At 38.8% G+C, this 22,214-nt stretch overlaps 1 protein-coding gene across 13 annotated transcripts in view; it reads left to right on the top strand.

The window, feature by feature from the left end:
• PTPRM (protein tyrosine phosphatase receptor type M) overlaps positions 1–22,214 on the top strand; it is a 609,439-nt gene that overhangs the window by 410,698 nt on the left and 176,527 nt on the right. For 5 of the 13 annotated variants that reach the window (XM_075213321.1, XM_075213322.1, XM_075213314.1 and 2 more), the window contains one exon: positions 2,906–3,038. In XM_075213321.1, the coding sequence (XP_075069422.1) occupies positions 2,906–3,038 (133 nt within the window). Of the gene's footprint in view, positions 1–2,905; positions 3,039–7,382; positions 7,422–16,194; positions 16,225–22,214 lie in introns of all 13 variants that reach the window. The other 8 variants (XM_075213315.1, XM_075213319.1, XM_075213316.1 and 5 more) reach the window with 3 other exon arrangements.

Here is a 22,214-nt window from a genome sequence, read left to right as displayed (position 1 = left end):
TGTACAAACTACATTACCTCTTCATGTGGATACAGCTTATAACTTCAGTGTTATTATCTGCTGCTGTACAGACTCAAACCATTAACTCTTTGTGTAGATTCAGTTTTCTTCTGTTATTTCAGTGCTACCATCTGTCACTGTTCAAAGTCCAGCTATTTACCCCTTGTGAGGATCCAGCTTTCTCCTACCTATTCCTCTGACTCATCTCTGACCATTTGGGGTAGTAGGTTACTTCTCAGAGTTTTCCAGCTTCTGGAGCCATCTCTGTGTCTCTGAGTATGGGTTTCCAGTTCCAGGCTTGACCAGGTTGTGAGTTCCGGGGCACTCTGATCCCTTTGGGGTTGCTCATCCAGAGTCCCTACTTTCTGACGCAGGTCCTGAGTTTCCCAGGACCAGTTCCAGGTTTAATCTGTCCAGGAGGTAGCAACCCTGGTATTCTTCTACCTGAGTTCTGAGCCTTCCAGTTCCAGTCTTGGTACGATTACTCCCTGAGTGTCTGGACTTGGGGGGGTACTAAGTCTCTGGTCGTAGGTTCGGTTTCCCCTGTTCCTACGTCCAGGTTCCAGTCCACCAGGTCAAAATTCCAGTAGGTTCTTCCACGTCGGCGTCCAGTTCAGTATTCCTCCTCCTGTCACCTGGAAGCCACGAATAGTGTACACCCTCTCTCCATGAGCAAGGTCTTTATGCAGCCTCCTAGATTCCACTTGACCTCTGCTACAGCTAAACCCAAGGTACCTGAGACTGATCCCAGAAACCCTATTGTTGTGACAATCTGATGTATAGATGCATCTGAACCAAAGCTGCTACAGTCATCGCGATCACCTTCTTCCCCAGGCCAAACTGTTTCAATGGCCCAGGATTGATAATGATGGCTGCCATATATTTTATTGTTTTAATATAAATCAGCAGATACATTAAAAAAAGTACATGGCCTCCCCCTAAAATCAGTAACCAGCACTATATAACCTGGGCAATATATACAACAGTCATGGGGTCCACCTGCAAAAGGTGGAAACCAGCACCAAGCTACAGAGACTAGGCTGGTCACACTATAAAAGGGAAAACCACAGCTAGGAGTCCTCCTCATAAAGTGAACCTAACCTGGCTTGTTCATCGTTTGGCTGTAGCCTCTATGGGATGGGGGGACTACATGCCTTTCCCCTTCAAAATAGACAACCAGCCCCATGGTGAAAGCATTGGTTCTCTTTACGGCACCAGGTAATGGTAAGAAAAAAGGGACTTTGTAATTGCAACCTTGCCATCCCAGTGGTCTGGAATTAAGGACACTAAAAGCCTCCCCAATTATACAAATATGTAATAAATTAGTAAATATAACTCACACAAGTTTAAAAATTGTTTATCTTTAAATAAAGATCTTGAAGTCCAAGTTATGTATTATTGCTTACTGTGTTTTACAATGATGTTATCGCCATGTTAGTACATAAACCTGATAGCGTAGAAAACATGAACAGGCAGTAAAGACAAAGCACAAAGCACAGCCTTGAGTGAACTAGGGATATTGATAAGCAGCATGCAACTCTTTCAAATATGGGTCATTTGCTGATTTTCTGAAGTAAATTCCAATTTCCAAAACCCTTTTTCTTCTTTGTGACACCTCACATGATGAATACTGTCACACTTTGATTAAAAAATTGGAAGCCTGAGTAAAGAAAACTGCAAGGGAAAGAATTGACTTTAGTTATTTGAACATTGTGCGCCTTATATTTTTCATCTTAAACTCATTTAGAGAAGGAAATGGATATTCCATCAGACATGGATTTGACATCCCGTCACATTATACAGTAAACAGTGTAAACAGAAATAAGGGAGCTGGGGAAACTAAGCCAGTGGCCGCTGCAAGGCACTGGTTATCTCATTTAGGCAGATAATAAATGTGGGTGCCAGTGGTATGATCCTCAGCTGCTTCCCACTTTGTGAATAAATTGCTTAGAAGGAGTCTTTTGACTACCAGATGTGACCTAGATTTAAATTTCCAAAGGCAAAAATAGGCTATTGTACTGAAAAACAATTGCTGGTGAAATGCATGGTAAATGAGCTTATCACACTTTTCCAGGTGTTCCAGCTAATATCTTCTAGAATTACTGCTTCACTTAGAAAAATAATTAAGGAAAATGGTCCAGCAAATCATGCAGAGGGAACGTCTCTGGACAGTTATCACGTTAATGCAGTTTATTTGTCACAAGAAAGCATGAGATGATCTAAATCTGTTTAGCATGATAAAATGTACTTGTTTCTATGTGAGTTACAGATATAGGACAATTTACAGAACACACATGCATGGTGTAGTGCTGACACACAACATATTGTGCTGGAGTTTATTGCATGCACTATGCACATTTTCTATGTGTGTAATCTAATCCAGTGCTGGACAGTGTATTGTAAACATATACTGTATGTGTCATGGACACAAGATCTGCTTTTAGTCTGGTTACTTATACAGTAGCTGACAAACTGGGGAGCTTTGTGTACTCCTCCCCCCTGGAATTGTGTAATAATGTGAGAAGTACCAATGCTATTTTTTTTGGTCAAAATGTCCCCAAAGTTGATTAACATATATTCAATGAAATTACTGAAACCTATAGTGAAGGGAGCTATTTTGTGGGCTGATTTAATACTCAAAAAAATAGGCATTGGGATGCCCTTGGTTCTGATAGTTGGGCTGAGGGTGATTTCTAACTGAATATGTACCTTTTGCTTGGACACATCCTTTAAATAAATAATTATCTGATGTTCTAAAGACACCAATCTAGTTTAAAGAGGGGTTGACTTCCCCTGTTAAATTACTGTTTATTTTGATATCTTCTAGTTTACTGTTCTGTGCTTTTTATTAACATGTTTTTGTTATCTGTGTTTTTTCCTTTTTTAAAAATCATGGCTTGACCAGGAGCAGCAACTCGTAAGCCAGATCCCGAACCTGAAAAACAGTCTGATCACACTGTGAAAATCGCTGGAGTCATTGCAGGAATCCTTCTCTTTGTCATTATCTTCCTGGGCATTGTCTTGGTGATGAAGAAAAGGTGGGCTGTTTACCGATCTATTAATTACACAATAATATTGTATTATTCATTGATAGAGACTGACGCAGGGGAATAACTATGAACATGACATCTCAAGGAATAACAGGGGTCCACTAAAATAAGGCTTACAGAAAAATCGGTGTAGCGAGGACCTCTAACTTAGTTTATAATGGCTTATTTAACTAAAATATATAATATTGCATTTCTCTGTGTGAAGTAAATATTGTTTTCATGGTAATCATAGTTATACAGCATGCTATAGGGTCTAACATAGGAAAAAAATCTACACCACTTTTTAAACAACGGCTTCTGCATAGCTAGACCCAATTTATAATGCATATTTGGTGTAAAAGAAAATAAAAATATACATATACACAAAGCCACATTTAATGTTGTACACTGTTTATGGCTCTCAATAAGCTTCCCTGCAGTAATTACAGATGCACGATTCCCTCTGGTAGCACAATAAGTGTTGTGGTAAGTAGAGGGAGGCACATGTAGTATTGAATCCCATCAGTTCTCAAGGCATGACCAGAGTATAAGGGAGATCTCTGCTTTGCGAGCTGTCTTTGTTATCATCATTATCATTTAGCACCACTAATTCCGCAGCGATGGACAGAGAACACATTCGCATTGGTCCCTGCTCCAATGAAGCTTACAGTCTAAATTCCCTAACACACACATACAGACAGACTATGGTCAGTTTGATAGGAGCCAATTAACCTACTAGCATGTTTTTCGAGTGTGGTTGGAAACCAGAGCACCTGGAGGAAACTCATGCAAACACGGGGAGAACATACAAACTCCTCACAGATAAGGCCATGGTTGGGAATTGAACTCATGACCCCAGTGCTGTGAGGCAGAAGTGCTAACCACTTAGCTACTGTGCTGCTCAGATCTGAAAAGGCAGCACAGTGGCTAAGTGGTTTGTACTTCTGAAAAAACTTTAGTAATCTGGGCCACCGTTCTTGAAAATCAAATTGCGTTCTATGCCTACCACTTAAGTACAAGATTTCAGAGTATTGTACAATATATGAAATATTTTTTGTAACGGAGTATTGAGTATTGGTGATGAAGGCAAATATTTTGGACCAAGAGTATTGTATAGCCATTTAATCAATGGTTCCAGAGTATTGCTAGCGGTTTACCAGTATGGATTGTCTTACAGTACTGTCATGTGACCTTTGGGTGGAGTATATGGAGTGAAGGGAGGGCTGACACCCCCTCCCTCTCACCTGATTAATTAGAAAAGAGAAAACTTCTATATAAACCTGAGTTTATTCAAGGCCTTCAGCTTTGTAAGGGAAAGTAAAAACAGTGAAACACCCAGGGAAATATTTGATATAAATTCCACACAATGATTAAAGGAACATGTTAAGATATGCTTGCAGGCAGCCTAGCTGTCCTTTGACAGGTGTGTATACATGTATGTATTCATTAGTGCTCTGACAGAACTAGGATTTGGTTTGTAATGTTTTTTGTCTTTGTGCCGCATAGTTTGCTGTGTTTCAATAGGTGTAATAAATCTGAAGCCAGTTGAATCTAATAGTGCATGCAAGTCATCTTTCATCTGTGAGATTGTAGATCCCAAGACAAAGCATTAAACAGCATGGGTAATCTTGTCATGGTGTACACAGAAAAGGGGTTTCATTTCTAGGTTAATAGTAAAATGTCGTCTTCACCAATTAACCATCAAGCAGTGAAACTATATCATGCCATAGTGTAATGTTTGTTTCTGCGCCATAAAACTGATATGGAATATTATATGTGTAAAACACATAATTGTATGATGCAAGGTTAGGGGGCTCACAGAGTCACTGTATTTTGTCACTCAGAAACTAAATGGATTGAGTGTTACATTACTTAAAGAGTGCGTGTTCTTGGTGTGCTGTGCATAGTGTCCTCGACCCATATAAACATAATAAGCATGTTTTCCTCCATCCTTGATGCATAATGCATGCCTTTAGTATAGGGTGGATACATGTAAAAACAACATGTTTAAAATGCACTCAAAACTCCATAGGGAGGGATCCTATATCTAGAGATTACACTACTCAACTACATTATATTACTCTGGTATCTTCACGTGCTGTATATTTGATTCCATTTATATAGTAATGCTGCCCCCAGCATTATTAGTACAAGAGGTGAAAGCTCCATTACTGGGCCCCATAACAAGGTGTGGGGAGGGTGGGCACAGTGCCAGCCCAAGCTCCCAAGGTTCTACTCTGTGTATGCACAGTAAAGCCTGTTTGGGCTTTCTCTTCCTGATCAAGCATGACTTACATCAATTTTATTAAAAAAAAAAATTTTTTTATAAAAGTTAACTTGTGATTAAAATCTCTAATTCTTTGAGCATGAGAAATTATAGGAGAGATGGACTGAGCTCATGCAGTAAATGCATCTGATTTCTATTAAACTCATTACCAGCAGACGTAGGTGGGTATAAGCAGCAGCTCAGTAGCTTATGGGTATACATTTGAAGAGGATAGAAGAATGTATCTATGCTAGATCGGCATAGGAATAGGGAAATTTATATTTGGGTCAGCATAGGTACATTATTTACATTACATAGGGGCAATACATTAAAACTATATAATTTAGTGTTTCACATGTCAGACATGAGAAAGGGTGGAGGCATATAAGGGGATGACATGTCCCTTGAGTTTGATGGAAAATTATAAATATATATATATATATATATATATATATATATATATATATATATACAGTATACAGTAAAAGATGGTGCTCAACTCAATATTCTTACACTCTATATAAAGTCCACATACACCTCTTAACACATCCCTATGTACAAGGAGGCTGCCTTCCTTCCAAGAATCGGGTGGTATATCCAATCAAACAAAAGTTTCTATAAGTCAAACACAGAAGGAACAATGCCGCCCACTAGTGTAGTATTTTCTGTGGAAGAGTTAAGCCCAAAAAGGTGATAAATTATTCTGCGTACCAGATATCTGAAAGTAACAAGCCCATCTATATGGAAATCATGATTTCTTCAGGCGGATTGTATCCTCAAATCACGGTGCAAGATACAAATAGGGAATAAGAAAAGAATCAAAGATAGCGCAGTTTTGTTTGGTGTAGATATAATGTGAGAAAATTTCACCCAATATTATATGTGCCTACCAAAAACATGAAAAAATAGGCTTATCTGTACTGTTTCACGTCGCTTGAATCACTCTTGGTCCACACTGTTGTTCTACATAAGGAGTACTGGGAATAAGACTGAAGCACAGCCCTGTTGTGCGGATCTGTCCTGAGACAAGACGCATGCAGAGAGAAGCCGATGCAACTGTGTTCACAAGTGTCACACTGTATTGGAGCTAACTTAAGCTCTCTACCCATGCTAAGCAGGTAAGAGCGTACCCGGAGACGTCTCCTCACCAGATCCGCACAACGGGCTGTGCTCCAGACTAGTGGGCGCCCCTGGTTCCTTATGTTTTTGCATATATATATATATATAGATATATATATATATATATATATATATAGATATATATATATATATATATAGATATAGATATATATATATATATATATAGATATATATATATATATAGATATATATATATATATATATATTCCTATAATTATGTTTTGTATACACAGTGCGTACTGATATCATTGCTTATATCTGTGAGTTTAGATGCCATCAGTCCAGTCTTCATTAGGAAAGTTTGTGTAATGTAGGGAGTGATGTGCCCTCTGATACAAATTATTACAGATCTTAGAAGCCACCTCAGATTTTTGTAACCCACCCGTCGTACAGCCTCATTCCTCAGTGCTTTCTGATATCCATATAGTTTACTGTGGGAGTGACTTATCTACTGTAAGGAAAATTTGCGCTCACACCTTGAATCAAGCTTTGGAATATTTTACCTATGAGAGATAGATAGAAACCAATGCATTAGTCCATTATGAAGCTAGAGATTTGGTGACTCGCCTACAGTAATTGTGAAGGCAGTCTTCAGATACATAATGTAACCTAGAATAAACTTTAATACATTGTTGTAAAAACTACTGACAGGCACCTAGCTAATATGTTAGTGTTTGAGGAAGAACGTTCAGCGACAGGTAGTGCAGGTTGGATGGGTAAGCTTAAAGTCTCTCTAAAAACATCTGGTATGCCATACAATGATTTGGCATGACCATGAACTTGTTGCACATAAAAACTTTAAAGATCAAACGATTGTTCATTGACCTGTTGTCATAAGCCAGAATGATAAAGAAACATTGTATTGTACTGTACATTAATAAGGTACAATAATTGTATAATTGTACACGTTTTATGTTTATTTCTTACCTTTACTTGTTCCCATATAGAGCCCATGATCAGAACCATCTTCCAGATTTAAGCAATGGGTGGGTATTGAAAATTCTTATACTCTAATAATACCCTAACAGCAACTAAAGCCACTCCCTCATTACCACTCATTCTTCTTGGGCAGATCTGTATGCATGATGCATGCATGTAAACATTAATAGTGAAATGGTGTATACATACCCTGAGTACAGTTTGCAGTGGAATTGCTGGGTAGGGGGGTGGTTGACACTGGGATTTAACTAAATATGGAGATGTAACATTTTCACATCTTCGTTCTGAGAGTCAGGATGTTGGGACAATGCTGAATTTCTTGGTTTGAATGCCATGGTGGATAGCATAGTCTTGTGGTGAATCTGGTTCTTGCTCATTGTTTGCCAGTGGTCAAGTTTCTTTCTGGGATTTTCCCCACAAAACAAACCACAAACATTTCCCCCTTCTTCTCTGAAGGTATTTGTGGGGTACATAATGACCTAAACCAGTGTTGGCTAACCTGTGACACCCCAGGTGTTGTGAAACTACAAGTACCAGCATGCTTTGCCAATATATAGCAGCTTATTGCTGGAAGGGTATGCTGGGACTTGTAGTTTCACAACACCTGGAGTGTCACAGGTTAGCCAACACTGACCTAAACCAATGCAAGCCAGACCAAGAGATCATTTACAAATGTAATCACCCAGGTTTGATCATTTTGTTCACCCATTATTTAAAAACAATTGTATGACCAGATTGAATGATCATAATTAAGTGATCTCTTTTTCTGTGCGCGCTCGAAATCTCAAGTATACCCTAATTAGAATGCTTCTATCACTTTCCCAAGTTTCAATAGATGCTTTTTCAACAGGACCTCATTTAGGAAGCGCACTGAATGTTCACTCCACATCGCTTTGGTTTTGCATTGAAGTGTATAGTTAAACTGCCTAGGTCATTACAAGCGCACATAGGATTGTGGAAACGGGGAACAATCTGAAGAGTTATATAGGAGTGTAAAGATTCCATCCTTGTCCATCCTACTTCCACTTTACATCCACTGCCTTCATTACAATCATCAGAATCATTACAAACATGAGACACATAATGACTGTAATTTACTAAAGCTTGGTGGGGAGACTTACTGTAGAATTAAAGCACTGAATATTTTTTAACTTGAACGAATTAATGCAACATTAGCATAGCACTACAGAGTATTGCTACAGTAGAGTTTGATTACTAGTACACTACTTACAACCATAAAGTAATATTTTAAAATGCATTAAAAATAAAGTAAACTTTGGCTATTCCGCAAATCCATTCCGTGGCGGAAATTTAGGCTTCTTGGCCAATTTGCACCTCAAAAAAGACCTCCCCGTTGTTTCAAGATAATCATTTTTATTTTTAAATTTAGTTCCACTCACGTTGAACCTTGGATTGGATATATTTATTTTTTGAAATATATTTTAATGTCCCATTGATTTAACTTAAACACAATATTTTGTATGGTCTCTTAAGAATTTGAGAATAACACATCCTAGCTAATTTTTACCTTCTGTATATTACAATTTGTGCTGATGAACAAACAGCGTTGGCAACATCTATAATTTCTCCTGCACCTATCATTGTTATAAAGTGATTCTAATTAAAACATTTAAAAATATTCTAAGAAAAATATATTCTGTTTTTGTATGGTTTGCCATGAGCTCCATGATAAATATCCTTTCCACATTGTGTGCTTTTTCATCAGTTTTTTTTAATGGCTATTTGTCTCCATAGCTGCATATGCAGAATTAAATCTAACTTCATTTTCCCAGACTGGTTATTTTGATAAATTATATTTACTGTAAGTATTTAAATGAATACCTTCTCATATACGAAAACATTTGTGTAATTATAACAGTAACTAATTACAAATGTTGATACCATAAATATAATCCTGTAGTTTGTAGCTTCTTGCAGATTTCTTACACAGTAGCTTATAATTAATATTATTTATAACTTTACCTTTGAATTTTTTTCTTTAGAGTGGGCTCTAAAGAACAGATAGAGGAACATGGATAGTGGGATAAATGAAGGTAAAAGGAACGGAGTAAAGCATACATAAACTGAACATACAAAAACTGTATTTGTAATGTATTTTTTTGGTTGAATATAGTATTCAATCTATTCAGTCAAATGAATTAAACTGTTGAAAGTGTGACAGTGATTTTAATCAGCTCATGGGCTCCAAATTTTAAAATGATAAAAATAGGAAACCATAAAAATTATAAATTTGAGCTTAGCATTTGGGGTGAAAAAAGGCACTGTTCTGTAAAGACAGGGACACATATTAACTATGTCCTTGGGCATTTGGGGAACAAGCCACATATGGCCACCCTTCAAGGCATTTTATACAGTAGTGCATTAACAGGGTGTTATGAGGTGGAATACACAGGTAACAAGACAATAGACATAGGAAACCGCTATCTTTGAGACCTTGGCTTTACCTAGCTCCTCCCCTGAGTCTTTGTGGTAAATTCTGCATTGCTGGTTACTGTTGGTGTGGACTAGTGAGACTCAGTACACAACCACCTAAATGTTATGTACAATGACTGCACCGACTCTTCTCCTGCCACCCAACTCTGATACCATCTGACTCTTTATTATGTACCTAAGATGATTGGGGCTGGACTCCCTAATGTTGTAGCGTCCCTACACCAGGCATGTCAAACTCGTCTCCTTCCTTCCACACAGCCCTTGGACATTTTTCAGAATGTCAAGTAAACGTGGCCCCATCCTTCTAAATTGGTTAATATCACATCAAGAATACACTCTATTATGGTTCATGTCAGTTAGACTAGCAGACCTGGGATTGAAATGTAGCAAACTGCAGTAATCCAAATACACCAAAGCAGTCATTAAATGTAAGTGTGAGCAAGAAGACGATTGGTAACATGTAAGAAAATGCAGCTTTACTACTGTAATACGTGCAGCCCTTTTTTAACTATATATATATATATATATACAGCATTTTGATAAATATATGTGTATGCCAATCTTAATTGCCACCGAATAGGTTACCATGTGAATGCCTTCGGCACAAGAGACAACAAGTTTGTAGAAAAAAATTACACTGAAGGAACCAGGAAAATGCCCTGTGCAAAAATCTAGTGTTCAAAATGCCTTTTTGTGCATAGCCTGTTGGCAGTGCCATCATCACCTCTAATTTGTTCCTAGATCATTTCACCAGAGTATTGTATGGTTTGTAATGAACTTCGCCTATTTAGGACCTATAGTTTTAGCCTATAAGACCTATATTTTGCATAGTTAAGAAGCTCAATGGATATTATCTGTGAAAACATCTTTAATCAGTTATAGTTTAATCACCTCCATTTTAAATTAAAACAGTGAAGGAAAATCAATGAATACTGGTTACACATTGTATTGATAATCCCTATAGTTCAACAGATAAAATGATTGCAGGAAATCCATGCTGCATCTGTTGTTTCTGAAAATAGATATTGCTTCTAGAATGTATATTTAAAGCATGCACAGAGAAACCAGATAAGACAGAAAATTCAATGAATGGCTATATTGCAAAGAGATGAATATAATATGTAGCCGAAGGCAAGTTACATGGGTCAAATTCTTCAGCATTCTGTAATAAGCAGACCGAAAGCAAAATAGAACACAAACACTTACTCTCCAACTTCTTCAAAACCTCAACACAACATTAGTTTACTGTGATTTACATGCTAATCTACAAATAAACCAAAAATAGAAATCAATATGTGGAACAGCATTTAAAAAATCCACACATTGAACCTATACCTGAAACGCCATTAGAACTTGCATAGTAAAATGTGTATTTTTTAAGGACAATTGGTATTAGACACCAAGGGGCATATTTATTAATTAATTAATTAAGGTATTGTCCCGTTAAATGATTTTTTTTGGCCCAATTTAATGAAAAATCATTGCAGGACAGCACATCTGATAGGAGGCTGTCCCAGTGATGATTTCTCTTACCTTAACACTCCTGTTGTCTGTCTCCGGTTACTATGGCAAAGTTGCCAGAGACATATTTGCGATAGTGACCGGAGGAGATAGCAGGTAAGCTGCAGTGAGGGATCCTAAGATCCCTCTACTGCAATGCTCTCCCCATAGAATTCAATGGCTAATGTCATCTTCAGGTGTCGTTAGCTACTGCGGACAAGTTCAGAAACTCTACAATTTTCAGAACTTGGTAGATCATGCAAAATAGCAATCCCCATAGAAACCTATGGGGACTGCTTTTGAATAAAATAACATTTGGACCGCAGCAGATATCTCCAATATCTGCCGCTACTTTATAGTTATAAATACATTTTATACTAAATATTGCGGTTTCCCCCCCAAAAAAGCAGTTTTTGGGGGATTTTCTGATCAAAATACATTTATAAATAAGCCCCCAAATGTATTAGTCAATGTATTCAGGTTTGGATTTGATAAATGTAAATAGAAAATGTATAATTTCTGTTTAATAAACTACCCTCTTTCAGGGAGATATTGAAAGAGTTATTACTCTTGTTCTGTCCTCATTATAAACTTCCCTTTGGCTTGAGTATAATCAGACAGACAGCATAAACCACCTCTACTTTAATAATCCAGTCTAGATGTGAATATCTGAAGAATAGTGTTTAGTTAAGAAGTAAAGACCATATAAATTCAAGCAGTAAAATTGTAATAAACAAATAATAGAATGCAATCACAATATAAACAGATATAATGCAATGCAAACGTGAAAACATAGCATAATTACATAATTTGACAGAAATCTTGTCATCGATGCTGTGCTAAGAGGAGGAATATACTGCATCTCTGACTTAGCATGTAACATCTAAATTACCCAAGGTGCATTATGAAATAACTACGGGAGGTGTGAGTGTTCAGTTTAAGCTGATACTAGGCTGGCCACTAGATGGAGTTCACACAGAAAATAAAACATATGTAAAACAACAATACTGAAGGCATAACAACGATTATTATTTATTTATATAGCACTGAATATACGTATTTACATCAATCCCTGCCCCATTGGAGCTTACATTCTAAATTCCCTGCTACGCATACAAGGGTCCATTTTAGACTAGTATGTTTTTGGGTTGTGGCAGGAAACCCACTTAAACACTGGGAGAACATACAAACTTCACACAAATAGGGCCTTGGTTGGAAACAAACTGATGATGCCATTGCTGTTAGGCAGCAGTGCCAACCACTATACTCCCCATAAATAGCCTCAACCCAAAATCCCCTTCTCAGTAATAGTACTTCAGTGGGACTCCATCCATTGCTCTATTTATCAGGTACTCTATACCTTTGGTACTGCACATCTCTCACCATAGCAGGGGATATCTGTCACAGTGACTCTAATTGAAATCCTTCGAGTACAGTATTTATTTAAAGTAGAACTTGTCTTTAAGTAAAAAATAGCATATAGTGATTTTTTTTGTAATGTGTTGATATTATGTTCATTATTTCTGTCATTTTGATACATATTGTTTTATGTTCCACCTTGTCCATTTAGTGAGACTATACAGGTCTGAGTGCTCATTCACACATATGCAGTGCTAACACATTTTCCACATTTGCCTTTTAATACATTGCACTTTTACTAATACAAACAACTGTGCTGGTGGTTTGGGTACCTTATATCGATGGTGAAAAGTCCGACATCGGTATCTCCGACATGATGAGCCCAAACCTGTTATTCCCGACTCATCTGTAATACTGACAACTTGAATAAAAGACTTCAAGGTTCGGGCTCATCATGTTGGGGATACCGATGTAGGAGTTTTCAGCATCGGTCTAATGACTACCACCGATGCTGGTAGCGTGTGTTAACACTTGAGTAATAGGGCATACTAGGTTCTGTAATTTTAAAAGCTGGATTACATTTTTAGAACACAGTGGTGGGAATATACTGTTATTTGTCATGTTTTTAATGACTTTCATGTGTTTAGGAATGTGTGAAAAGCGGGGGGAAAAACAGATATCTATGAATGATCCCTAACTCAGATCCAGCACATCTTTACAAATACATTACAAATAACTTCAATAGTAGATGTCTTTCACCTGTGTAAATATTAGACATTCACTTTAGGAAAATGTTGTGTCCTCTTGTTTCTTTATTCTAACATTAATAAAAAAAATATTTGTTAATAAAAACTCAGATTTTAAGTATTGAGAAAAGCATTCCTTTAAATCTGGGTGTGGTAGATTTTTCGGCTGTCAGAATGCTGACACACCTTACAGCAATGTAAAAATAGCAATGACTATAAGGGCAACAAGCATTAAATCTAGACTTACCATCTAACAGACACTCACTATTTCCCCCATTCTTAATTACCGGCAAATGTAAAATGCAACTTTCACAGATCTCTTCAAGAAAAAATTATGTCGGTTCTAATGGCCAGAGTGAAAATGCTGGTTTTAAAGCGGAAATAGGTGGATTCGCCGTCTGTATAATGCAATCCAGGCAGCAGGTCCGGCCTTTGCCTCTTTAAAACCGGCATTTTCACTCTGGCCATTAGAAATGACATAATTTCTTCCTGGAGAGATTTGTGAAAGTGTTGGCATTCTGACAGCTGAGTAAATGAATACCACCGTTAAATCTGATATCCTATATTACACAGGTAGGGTGCATATAGGGGCATTGGGATGCATAAAATACTAAAGTTATTTATATATTTGATACAAAGAAAGAAGTAACAGGTTACTGTAGCTGAAACAGCACAAAGTTGTTGACTCCATAGAAAGGCCCATCCTCTGTTTGACGCTAACCTACAATAATGTAAACCACAGCACTTACCCACTCCCCTGGGACGTTCTGGAGACTCACAGATTATGAAGAGTTTCCTGGATTCCCAGTAGAGTAGGCCACCTTCCAGGACCCCTCCTCAATCTCTACTGGAGTGTGCGTGTGTGCCTTTGATATTGAGATTCAATAAAAATTGCGTCATGTATTATTATTGTATTATTGCGTAGTGGCGGCACAGCTGTAATGATGCAAACAGCATTGTCATGCCCCCTGCACTTGTCTTGGACATCTCTTCTGGGATCTTTTAGAGGCGAGGTGCAAAAATTACTTGACTATGTTCTACAACCTTCATCCTTAAATGGACCTTGCTGGTTCATACACAGTTACATACATTATCTGAACAAACAGCATATACAAACAATAAACACATGTTGCATTTATTGCTTGTTAAAGCTGTAAAATTCTATATACACCTAGTATATGTATGCATTTGGTGGTAAGAGCTATCTTTTGGTGGCTCTATAATAAAACGGTCAGAAAGCTGCCTATTAAGAGCAATGGCCTTATTAGTAAGCAGAAACAATAGCAGGAAGTACAAAAGAGAGGGAGGGCACAGTTTTAAATCAGATTAGTAGGTTTGTTAATAGCTGTAATATGGAAGTAGTCTTTATTCTGTCCATACCATTACTGGTAGACAGGGCTGCCATCAGAAACTGTGGGGCCCTGTACCAATTAATCTGGCAGGGTCCCCCTCCCCATACATGGGCCCCCCCTCTCTTCGCCATACATACGCCCCCTATCCCTCATCACAGTACATTCCCCCCACTCCCTCATCGCAGTAAAGGTTCCCCCTAAAGAAAAGCACAATCACAGTTAATGTCCCCACCCCCACAGTTAATGTAACCCCCAGGCACAGTAAATGTCCCCTCTTCTATCCGCCACTCTTCTATAAAATTAATACCTAATAAACTTACCTTCTCCTCCGCGATGCTGCAGCTCCTGGTCACTGATTCACTGGGAGCGCGGCGCGCAGTGATGACATCACTGTGCCGCTCTCCCAGCCTGTCAGTGCCTTGGAGGCGGAGCTGCAGCATCGCGGAAAGATGGGGCAGTACGGTCAGTCAGTCAGACTGAGGGGCCCAGACAGTCCAGGGATCCCGGACAGGCGGAGAGGTCTGTCCGGGCCCCTCACAACAGTACTGGCCTACCCCCCCTTATGGCGGCCCTGCTGGTAGATTATGTAAGCCTGCATGACAGATATAATTTAAAAATGTCTCTGACATCTTGTGTATGTGATCGAACAAACAATTTGTGGGGTTGTTTTTAATTTTCCTGCTCAATATGGAAAGCTATGGAAAGAGACTCAAAAAGTGCTCTGATAATACTGCAGGCACCAGGATAATGTAATGATCATGTGTCTGCCTCTAACACTAGCAGCAATGTAAAAGATAGGGAAGAAGAAAAACCGACAACTGTCCACACACTATATTCCAGGAGGTGGGTTACACTTTTGCCTCTGTTGGTGCAATTGTGTTCTGAGGTTTTTAGTCAATTTGTCTGAGGTATTTTCGGAGGTATTTAATCACATCTTTCCCTATACAACATGGCAGGAGAATATGCTCAAAAAGCCAGAGTGAGTGTCAGAGTGAGCCAGAAAGGATATAATTTCCTAAATGATACATGTCATGATGGATATAATGTAAATTATAACAATCCTTGCATTTTCTATATGTAGTACTAGGCTTAACTAGCACAATAGACATTACATGACAGCATGTCCTCACTTCAATCAGTATATATTACCATGTCCTTTAGGTTATAGAAGGTGATGAGAAAATAAAGATCTATCTGTTTTACATAGAGAACGTACAATAATTTGTTCAGTCATTGACTCTGATGTGTCGCATGCTGTGTCTGTGATGTAATTTGCTTCTGTAATCTTCCATTCATGTCATCTGATCTGTTCTCGTTCATCCTGATTTTTCATACATTAATATCTGGCTTTTCTTTCCTTCCATTTCATCTTTTCTACCACTGCCTAAATCCTTGCTTCATCATGGCAGAAGAAGCTATAACTCCTACACATATTACCTGTAAGTACATTTTTGTGCATACGTAGTGTCATGCGTTCTGCCATATTTATTCATGCATGCATATTGAATGTCAGTAATATTATCCATGTGAGCTTGTCATGCAAAACAAAACAAAAATCATTCATTTACACGGTCAGATTGTTGCATCGTCAGTCTTATAAAGAAAAAATGTTGATTATGAAAATGTTTTAGCATAAAGGAATATATAGATATTCCAGCAGTGCAATAGTTCTAAAAAATAAAAAAATGTAGTAAATAAATAACTGAATGCAATTTACAAGTGTGCACCCATATCATGCCCCAATGTGCCCAAACTACGTATGGCCATCTCTGTTGAGACCGCACCCTTTTTTTGGATGCTAAAAGTCTGGACTGCCACGTAAAAATGAGAACTGTTGGCAGGTATGGACTAAGGGTCGATCACACCCCTGTCCATTACTCCGATTGCTCAAATGCAAATAAAAATAACACATGGGTATTAAAATATTTTAATGAAACAAACACCTCACCTCCCTCATTAAAAGTCCTTTAATAAAAATAGAATCACTGGTTTGCCTAAAGCAATGCTTTTGATTATCATCTATCTTTTTTATAATATGTAAATAAGGAATTTTATAATATACGCAATAAAAACATAATATGCAAAAAAGGCAAATTGCCACAGCTATACCACTGCTGCCCTAAAACTGACCTTTCTGGCGTTTCCACAAATCTGGGCATGGTCAGCGTTCTCAGGTTTATGTTATAGTTTGGTACATAATGGTATGTGGTCACATGTCTTAATAGGAATGTCTCTCTATTTCCAAGTTCATAAGTGTAGTCTGATAGTTTAGATACCTGTGATTTCAGTATTAATACTCGTTTTAAAGCAGAATTTCAATGCTTGGGTTATGTGGCTGAGAAAACTAATTACCATCAGCAGCATTGCATATACCCATTTGTTCCACACAATAAATATAATGGCTGAATGTTTGCTCACTTACTGTACACTCTCATTTTTCAAGCAGATGAATTGCAGTTTAGAAACTCAGAGCTGCACTGATGTTGTGAAATCATTTCTCTTAACCCCTCTGATGTTTTCCATTGTTACTGTTCCCATTACATACTGAAAAAGAACATTGTTACTGGCTCATTTTTGAAGTGAAAATTATTCAAGTTAATAGTTGTAAAATTACATTTGTTATTTTAAGGTTTTTTTCTGGAGTACATGTTGGATACCTTATGCTGATGGAAATACTTAGTATTTACTTGGAAATAATAAGTGTATACTAGGCCTTCATATAGTAATGTATTCGATCATGGCAAGGGACAAAACCAATTCACTGGCTGTGAAACAGATTTCACCAGTTTCAAACATTTGTAAATTGTTTCCAAGGGCACAAATTAGTGACGTGTGTTACTGTCTTGTCAAATCTTGGAGCACTACAAAGTCCATCATATTCTGTTTACTGGATTTGATAATAACATACATTTTTTTGCATTTTAATTACTACTTTTCAACTTATATATTTTTATAAAGTCCAGAGAATATGAATACAAATCTTTAAAACCTTAGATTGTGCCTGAAAATTGGGGACAGTTGGCAACTATACACAGGGCTGCCAAGAGGAATTCAGGGCCCCGGTACAACAAATTCATGGGGCCCCCCTCATAGTTGAGTATGGTAAAAAAAAATTGCACCGCCATACGGTGGAGCGAAATTTTTCGGAGGTGTGGTCGTCCATTTGGGGGCGTGGCAAATGCGCCATTGGGGCGTGGCTAACACATCAAAATCATTAGGCTTTCAATTCGCCTGAGCGTCACATATGTCCAAGCACTCCTGACTTTCAAGACATCTAGCACCAAAGTGTAGTATAGAAAAAATGCAGTGTGTACACAAAGAGTTCAGTCTTGGCCTCCACCTTACATTGGGCACAACACTCACCAAAAATTGACATTGTCCCTACTAGAATCACAACATTTCACATACTGTCCTGCTCTCTCCTACCTGTTCTTCTCACTTTCACCACCTGTTGCTGCATGTTTCTTTAGTAGCGGCTTGTCTGGATCCTGGAATGCTGGGGGCCCTATTTGGAAAAAAATAGCTACATTTAGATAATTCCAAACAACCCAGGCGTTAAATCAATACCATCCACGATTAATAATTAGGCCTTCCTGCAGCTCCAATATTACAATAATGTGCCCCTTCATCGTCGCCATGCCTTATGATCACACTGCGCCCTCCATACTGCTTTTGCCCCCTTCATCTGGCTCCCCTTCATCACACTATACTATGCTGCTCCCCCTCCTTTTTCAATCCCACTGTGCCATGCCTCCACCCCTTTTTATCCCCATTGTGCCATGCTGACCCCTGTTTTTTAACCCCACTGTGCCATGCTGCCCCGTTTTTTAACCCCTCTGTGCCCCCCTCATTTTTTAACCCCTCTGTCATGCTGCCCCCCATTTTTAACCCCTTTGTGCCCCCTCATTTTTTAACCCCTCTGTCATGCTGCCCCCCCCCCCCCGTTTTTTAACCCCTCTGTCATGCTGCCTCCCCCCCGTTTTTTAACCCCTCTGTCATGCTGCCCCCCCCCGTTTTTTAACCCCTCTGTGCCCCCCCTCATTTTTTAACCCCTCTGTCATGCTGCCTCCCCATTTTTTAACCCCTCTGTGCCCCCCCTCATTTTTTAACCCCTCTGTGCACCCCCTCATTTTTTAACCCCTCTGTCATGATGCCCCCCCCCCCCCCCCGTTTTTTAACCCCTCTGTGTCCTCCCTCGTTTTCCTCCCTTCACTTACCTTTTCTCCTTTCTTGGTCTTCTCTGCTGCTCTGTGCTCCATTGCTCCAGACTGACTGAATGCTGGGCATGACATGTTGACATCACACCCGGCATTCAGACAGTCTGAATGGAGCACAGAGCAGCAGAGAGGAGAGATGCCGGCGCTGCGATCAGGTGAGTATGTTTTTGTTTTTTTTAAACTAGCCTGCTCCCCCCACCAACGACCGAGCCCCCCCCTCCCCCGCAAAAAAAAGAAAAAAGAGAATGAAAAAAAAGTTTTTTTAAAAAAAAACAGCAGTGCAAGGGCCCGGGCCGGGCCCCCTGACATGCCCGGGCCCGGGTAATTAGTACCCGCTCCCCCCCCCTCTCGGCGGCCCTGACTATACATTCATCCATCCAGGAGCTCTGGCAATATGCTCCCATTCACTACTGTAGCTCTGAAACAACATTCTGTAATAATGTGCACCCCTTCACTGAGTCAAAAATAGAATTCAACTATTCAGTGGTTCAGAAACAACAAACAATATATACCAGGTTTCAAATGCTAATGTTGCGCAACCAGTCACTTGCTTTCATTACTTAGTTTTCAATTAAGCAATGAAAGCTAATTGCTCATTGGTTGCTTTGGTTCAGTGCAAATTTTTTCCTGAAATGCAATATTAGTAAATGCATACTTGCCAACTCTTCCGGAATGTCTCCCCGATTCCGGGTAGTTTTCCCGCACTCCCGAGAGAGTATGGCAGCCTCCCGCATCTGCCCGGAATTAGATCCAAAATACAGCTATTCTCAGGGAATTGCGGAATTTGCCCCCCGTGCTGTAAAATGACACTGAAATGCTGTGTTTTGCATAGCCTCACCCCCGAAATGGCCACATCCCCCAGGCAGCTCCCGGGCGTCAACTTGAGGAAGTCGGCAAGTATGAGGAAATGAGTCCTGCTGGCTTAAAGTAGTATTCCCATCAGATATGAAATTAAAGAAGAATGATTGAGACAGTTGGATAGTTGCGTCTTACTTAAATTAAAGGAACAGTATGTGCAATTTACACACACACACACACACACACACACACACACACACACTCAATTAACAACAGTTCTGGGGTTTAGAAGGAGGAAACCACTTCTAGGAAAGTCACAGTTAGTGCTTGCATTAAAATAACACTTTGTCTGCACCATAGGACTCATTTACGTGGAGATCTGCCTAGATTTTTTTTTAATGAACTTTGGCTTCAAAAAAATAGCCATTTTTATTGTTCTTACTTATTTTGTGGCTCTAGTGTATGGTTCTTTGCTCTAGTGTATGGTCTGTGTTTTGTCTCTAGGGTTTTTTGGTGAAAAAAATGCAAATTTAGTAAGTTAACTGTGTTTCTCTGCAGTTTCTTGGCTGTGTATGTAATGTAGAGTTGTATTATATTAGTTTGGTCAAGAGGAATTTATTTAAAAGGAGGTTAATTTTAATGTGGGATTTACATTAATGTACAGATTACTTTATGCCTCATCATTTTTTAGTTTTATTTTACATTCATTATTACATTTTTATACATTGTACTTTTAATTTCTAATATTATTGCCCAAGTGTTTTCGTGTTATGCTTTGTTCTGAAATTATTTATAAATGTTGCGTTTGCCCCTGAGACGTGATGATGATGATGATCAGATTGACTGATGTGTGGATTTTCCCCTCTAGCAGAGATAATATTTAATTCATATAGATGTAACTTTCAGCATGTGTCTGAGATGGGGTGAATTATATCAGCAAGGGTATAGGAGCACATAACTGAGTGTGAGTTGAAATGCCATCTAGTATTTTTTTATTTATTTTTCTTCACAATGAAATCACCTGTTATTTATTATATGTGCATTCTAGTGTTTCTTTCTTCTTCTAGTGTAGTCTGTATAAGTAGATGAGAGCAAAATTTAGAAAATTGCCCCTTCGGGACAAAACAAAAATACCAAACTATGTGTTTGTTTATAATGACTGTTGAATGTTAATCAAACATTCATTGTGTAACTAATTTTCACATTATGAAACTTATATTAAAGCACCCTGGTGGATTGTAAATCACACTAATGAGAAAGTGATATGGGAACATGTAATTTGCAGTTCAGAATTCATAGCTATTGTGTTAGTTTCATCTGTGGTCTACTGGCATTTTACAGCTCTGATAACATTAAAATACCTTCTTTTTTTATCTAACTTTGTGCTGCTCCTTTGGTTAAATGAGGAAATCCAAATTGCTCAGAGATTCAGTATTTATGAGCAGGGCCATCTTTTCCATTGGGCACGATGGGCAGCTGCCCGGGGGCCCCAAGGGCAAGGGGGCCCCATAGGCGCAGCTCTTAATGAGAATAAATAATCCTGCAAAAGAAAAAAACCTGCAAAAAAAGCCTTCAAGGGTCACTGAGCAAGTACATCTATCTATCTCTATATATCTATATCTATATCTGTATCTATATATCTATATCTATATCTAGGTGCCCCGGTGCACTGCTTTGCCCGGGGGCCCATAATGTTGTTAAGATGGCCCTGTTTATGAATGTTAGTATGATAAAGTTTGTCTGTGGGCTGCATTATAGCCGGAAAGAGGACAAGTCAACCTGTAGTTTTAGACAGTAACATATATTCCCAAGTTGTTATGTCACATGACTCAATCACCTCCTAGATGTGAGTCATCTTTCTTTATATAAGCAGGAAGAACACCCTTGTTTTAGTATTTGGTAAATGTGCCTTTAGTTTCTTTTGCTGTTGAGTCTATTTGGCAGCTTCGTACATCTAGAACAGTAAAGTGCAACAGACGGCCAGTGGGTCTTCGTCTGCGATCCCCCATATGGCTGCTCCTGATCCTATAAGAAGGGGGGCAGCCGACTTCCACATCACGTGATCTTCAAGGTCACATGACATCCCAGGAGGAGTAAGTGCACTGCGCTCTTCCTCCTTCCTCTGTGCGGTCCCTTTAAAGGCTGGATAGTGTCCCAGCGTCTTCACCAAGTTCTAGATGCTGGGATGGGCTTTATCCTACTTAGCTGTAAAAGCTTTGTTAGAGAGTCGTACTGAAAAATAATTAATATCTGCGCAAACACCAGTAAAATCGGTGATGGCTGCCAAATTGGGGACAGTGTAAACGGGGGGGACCCCCTCCTCCCTGGTTGAACTGTAAAGAGACCACAAGAAAAACTTGGGGAAGCCGCTGTGCGAGTCTCCGTCCACGCTGTTAGACATCCAGCTGCCAAGT

This window comes from Mixophyes fleayi, chromosome 5 (assembly GCF_038048845.1).
Source record: "Mixophyes fleayi isolate aMixFle1 chromosome 5, aMixFle1.hap1, whole genome shotgun sequence".
Classification (NCBI taxonomy): Eukaryota; Metazoa; Chordata; class Amphibia; order Anura; family Limnodynastidae; genus Mixophyes; species Mixophyes fleayi.
This window is presented reverse-complemented; position numbering and strand designations above follow the sequence as displayed.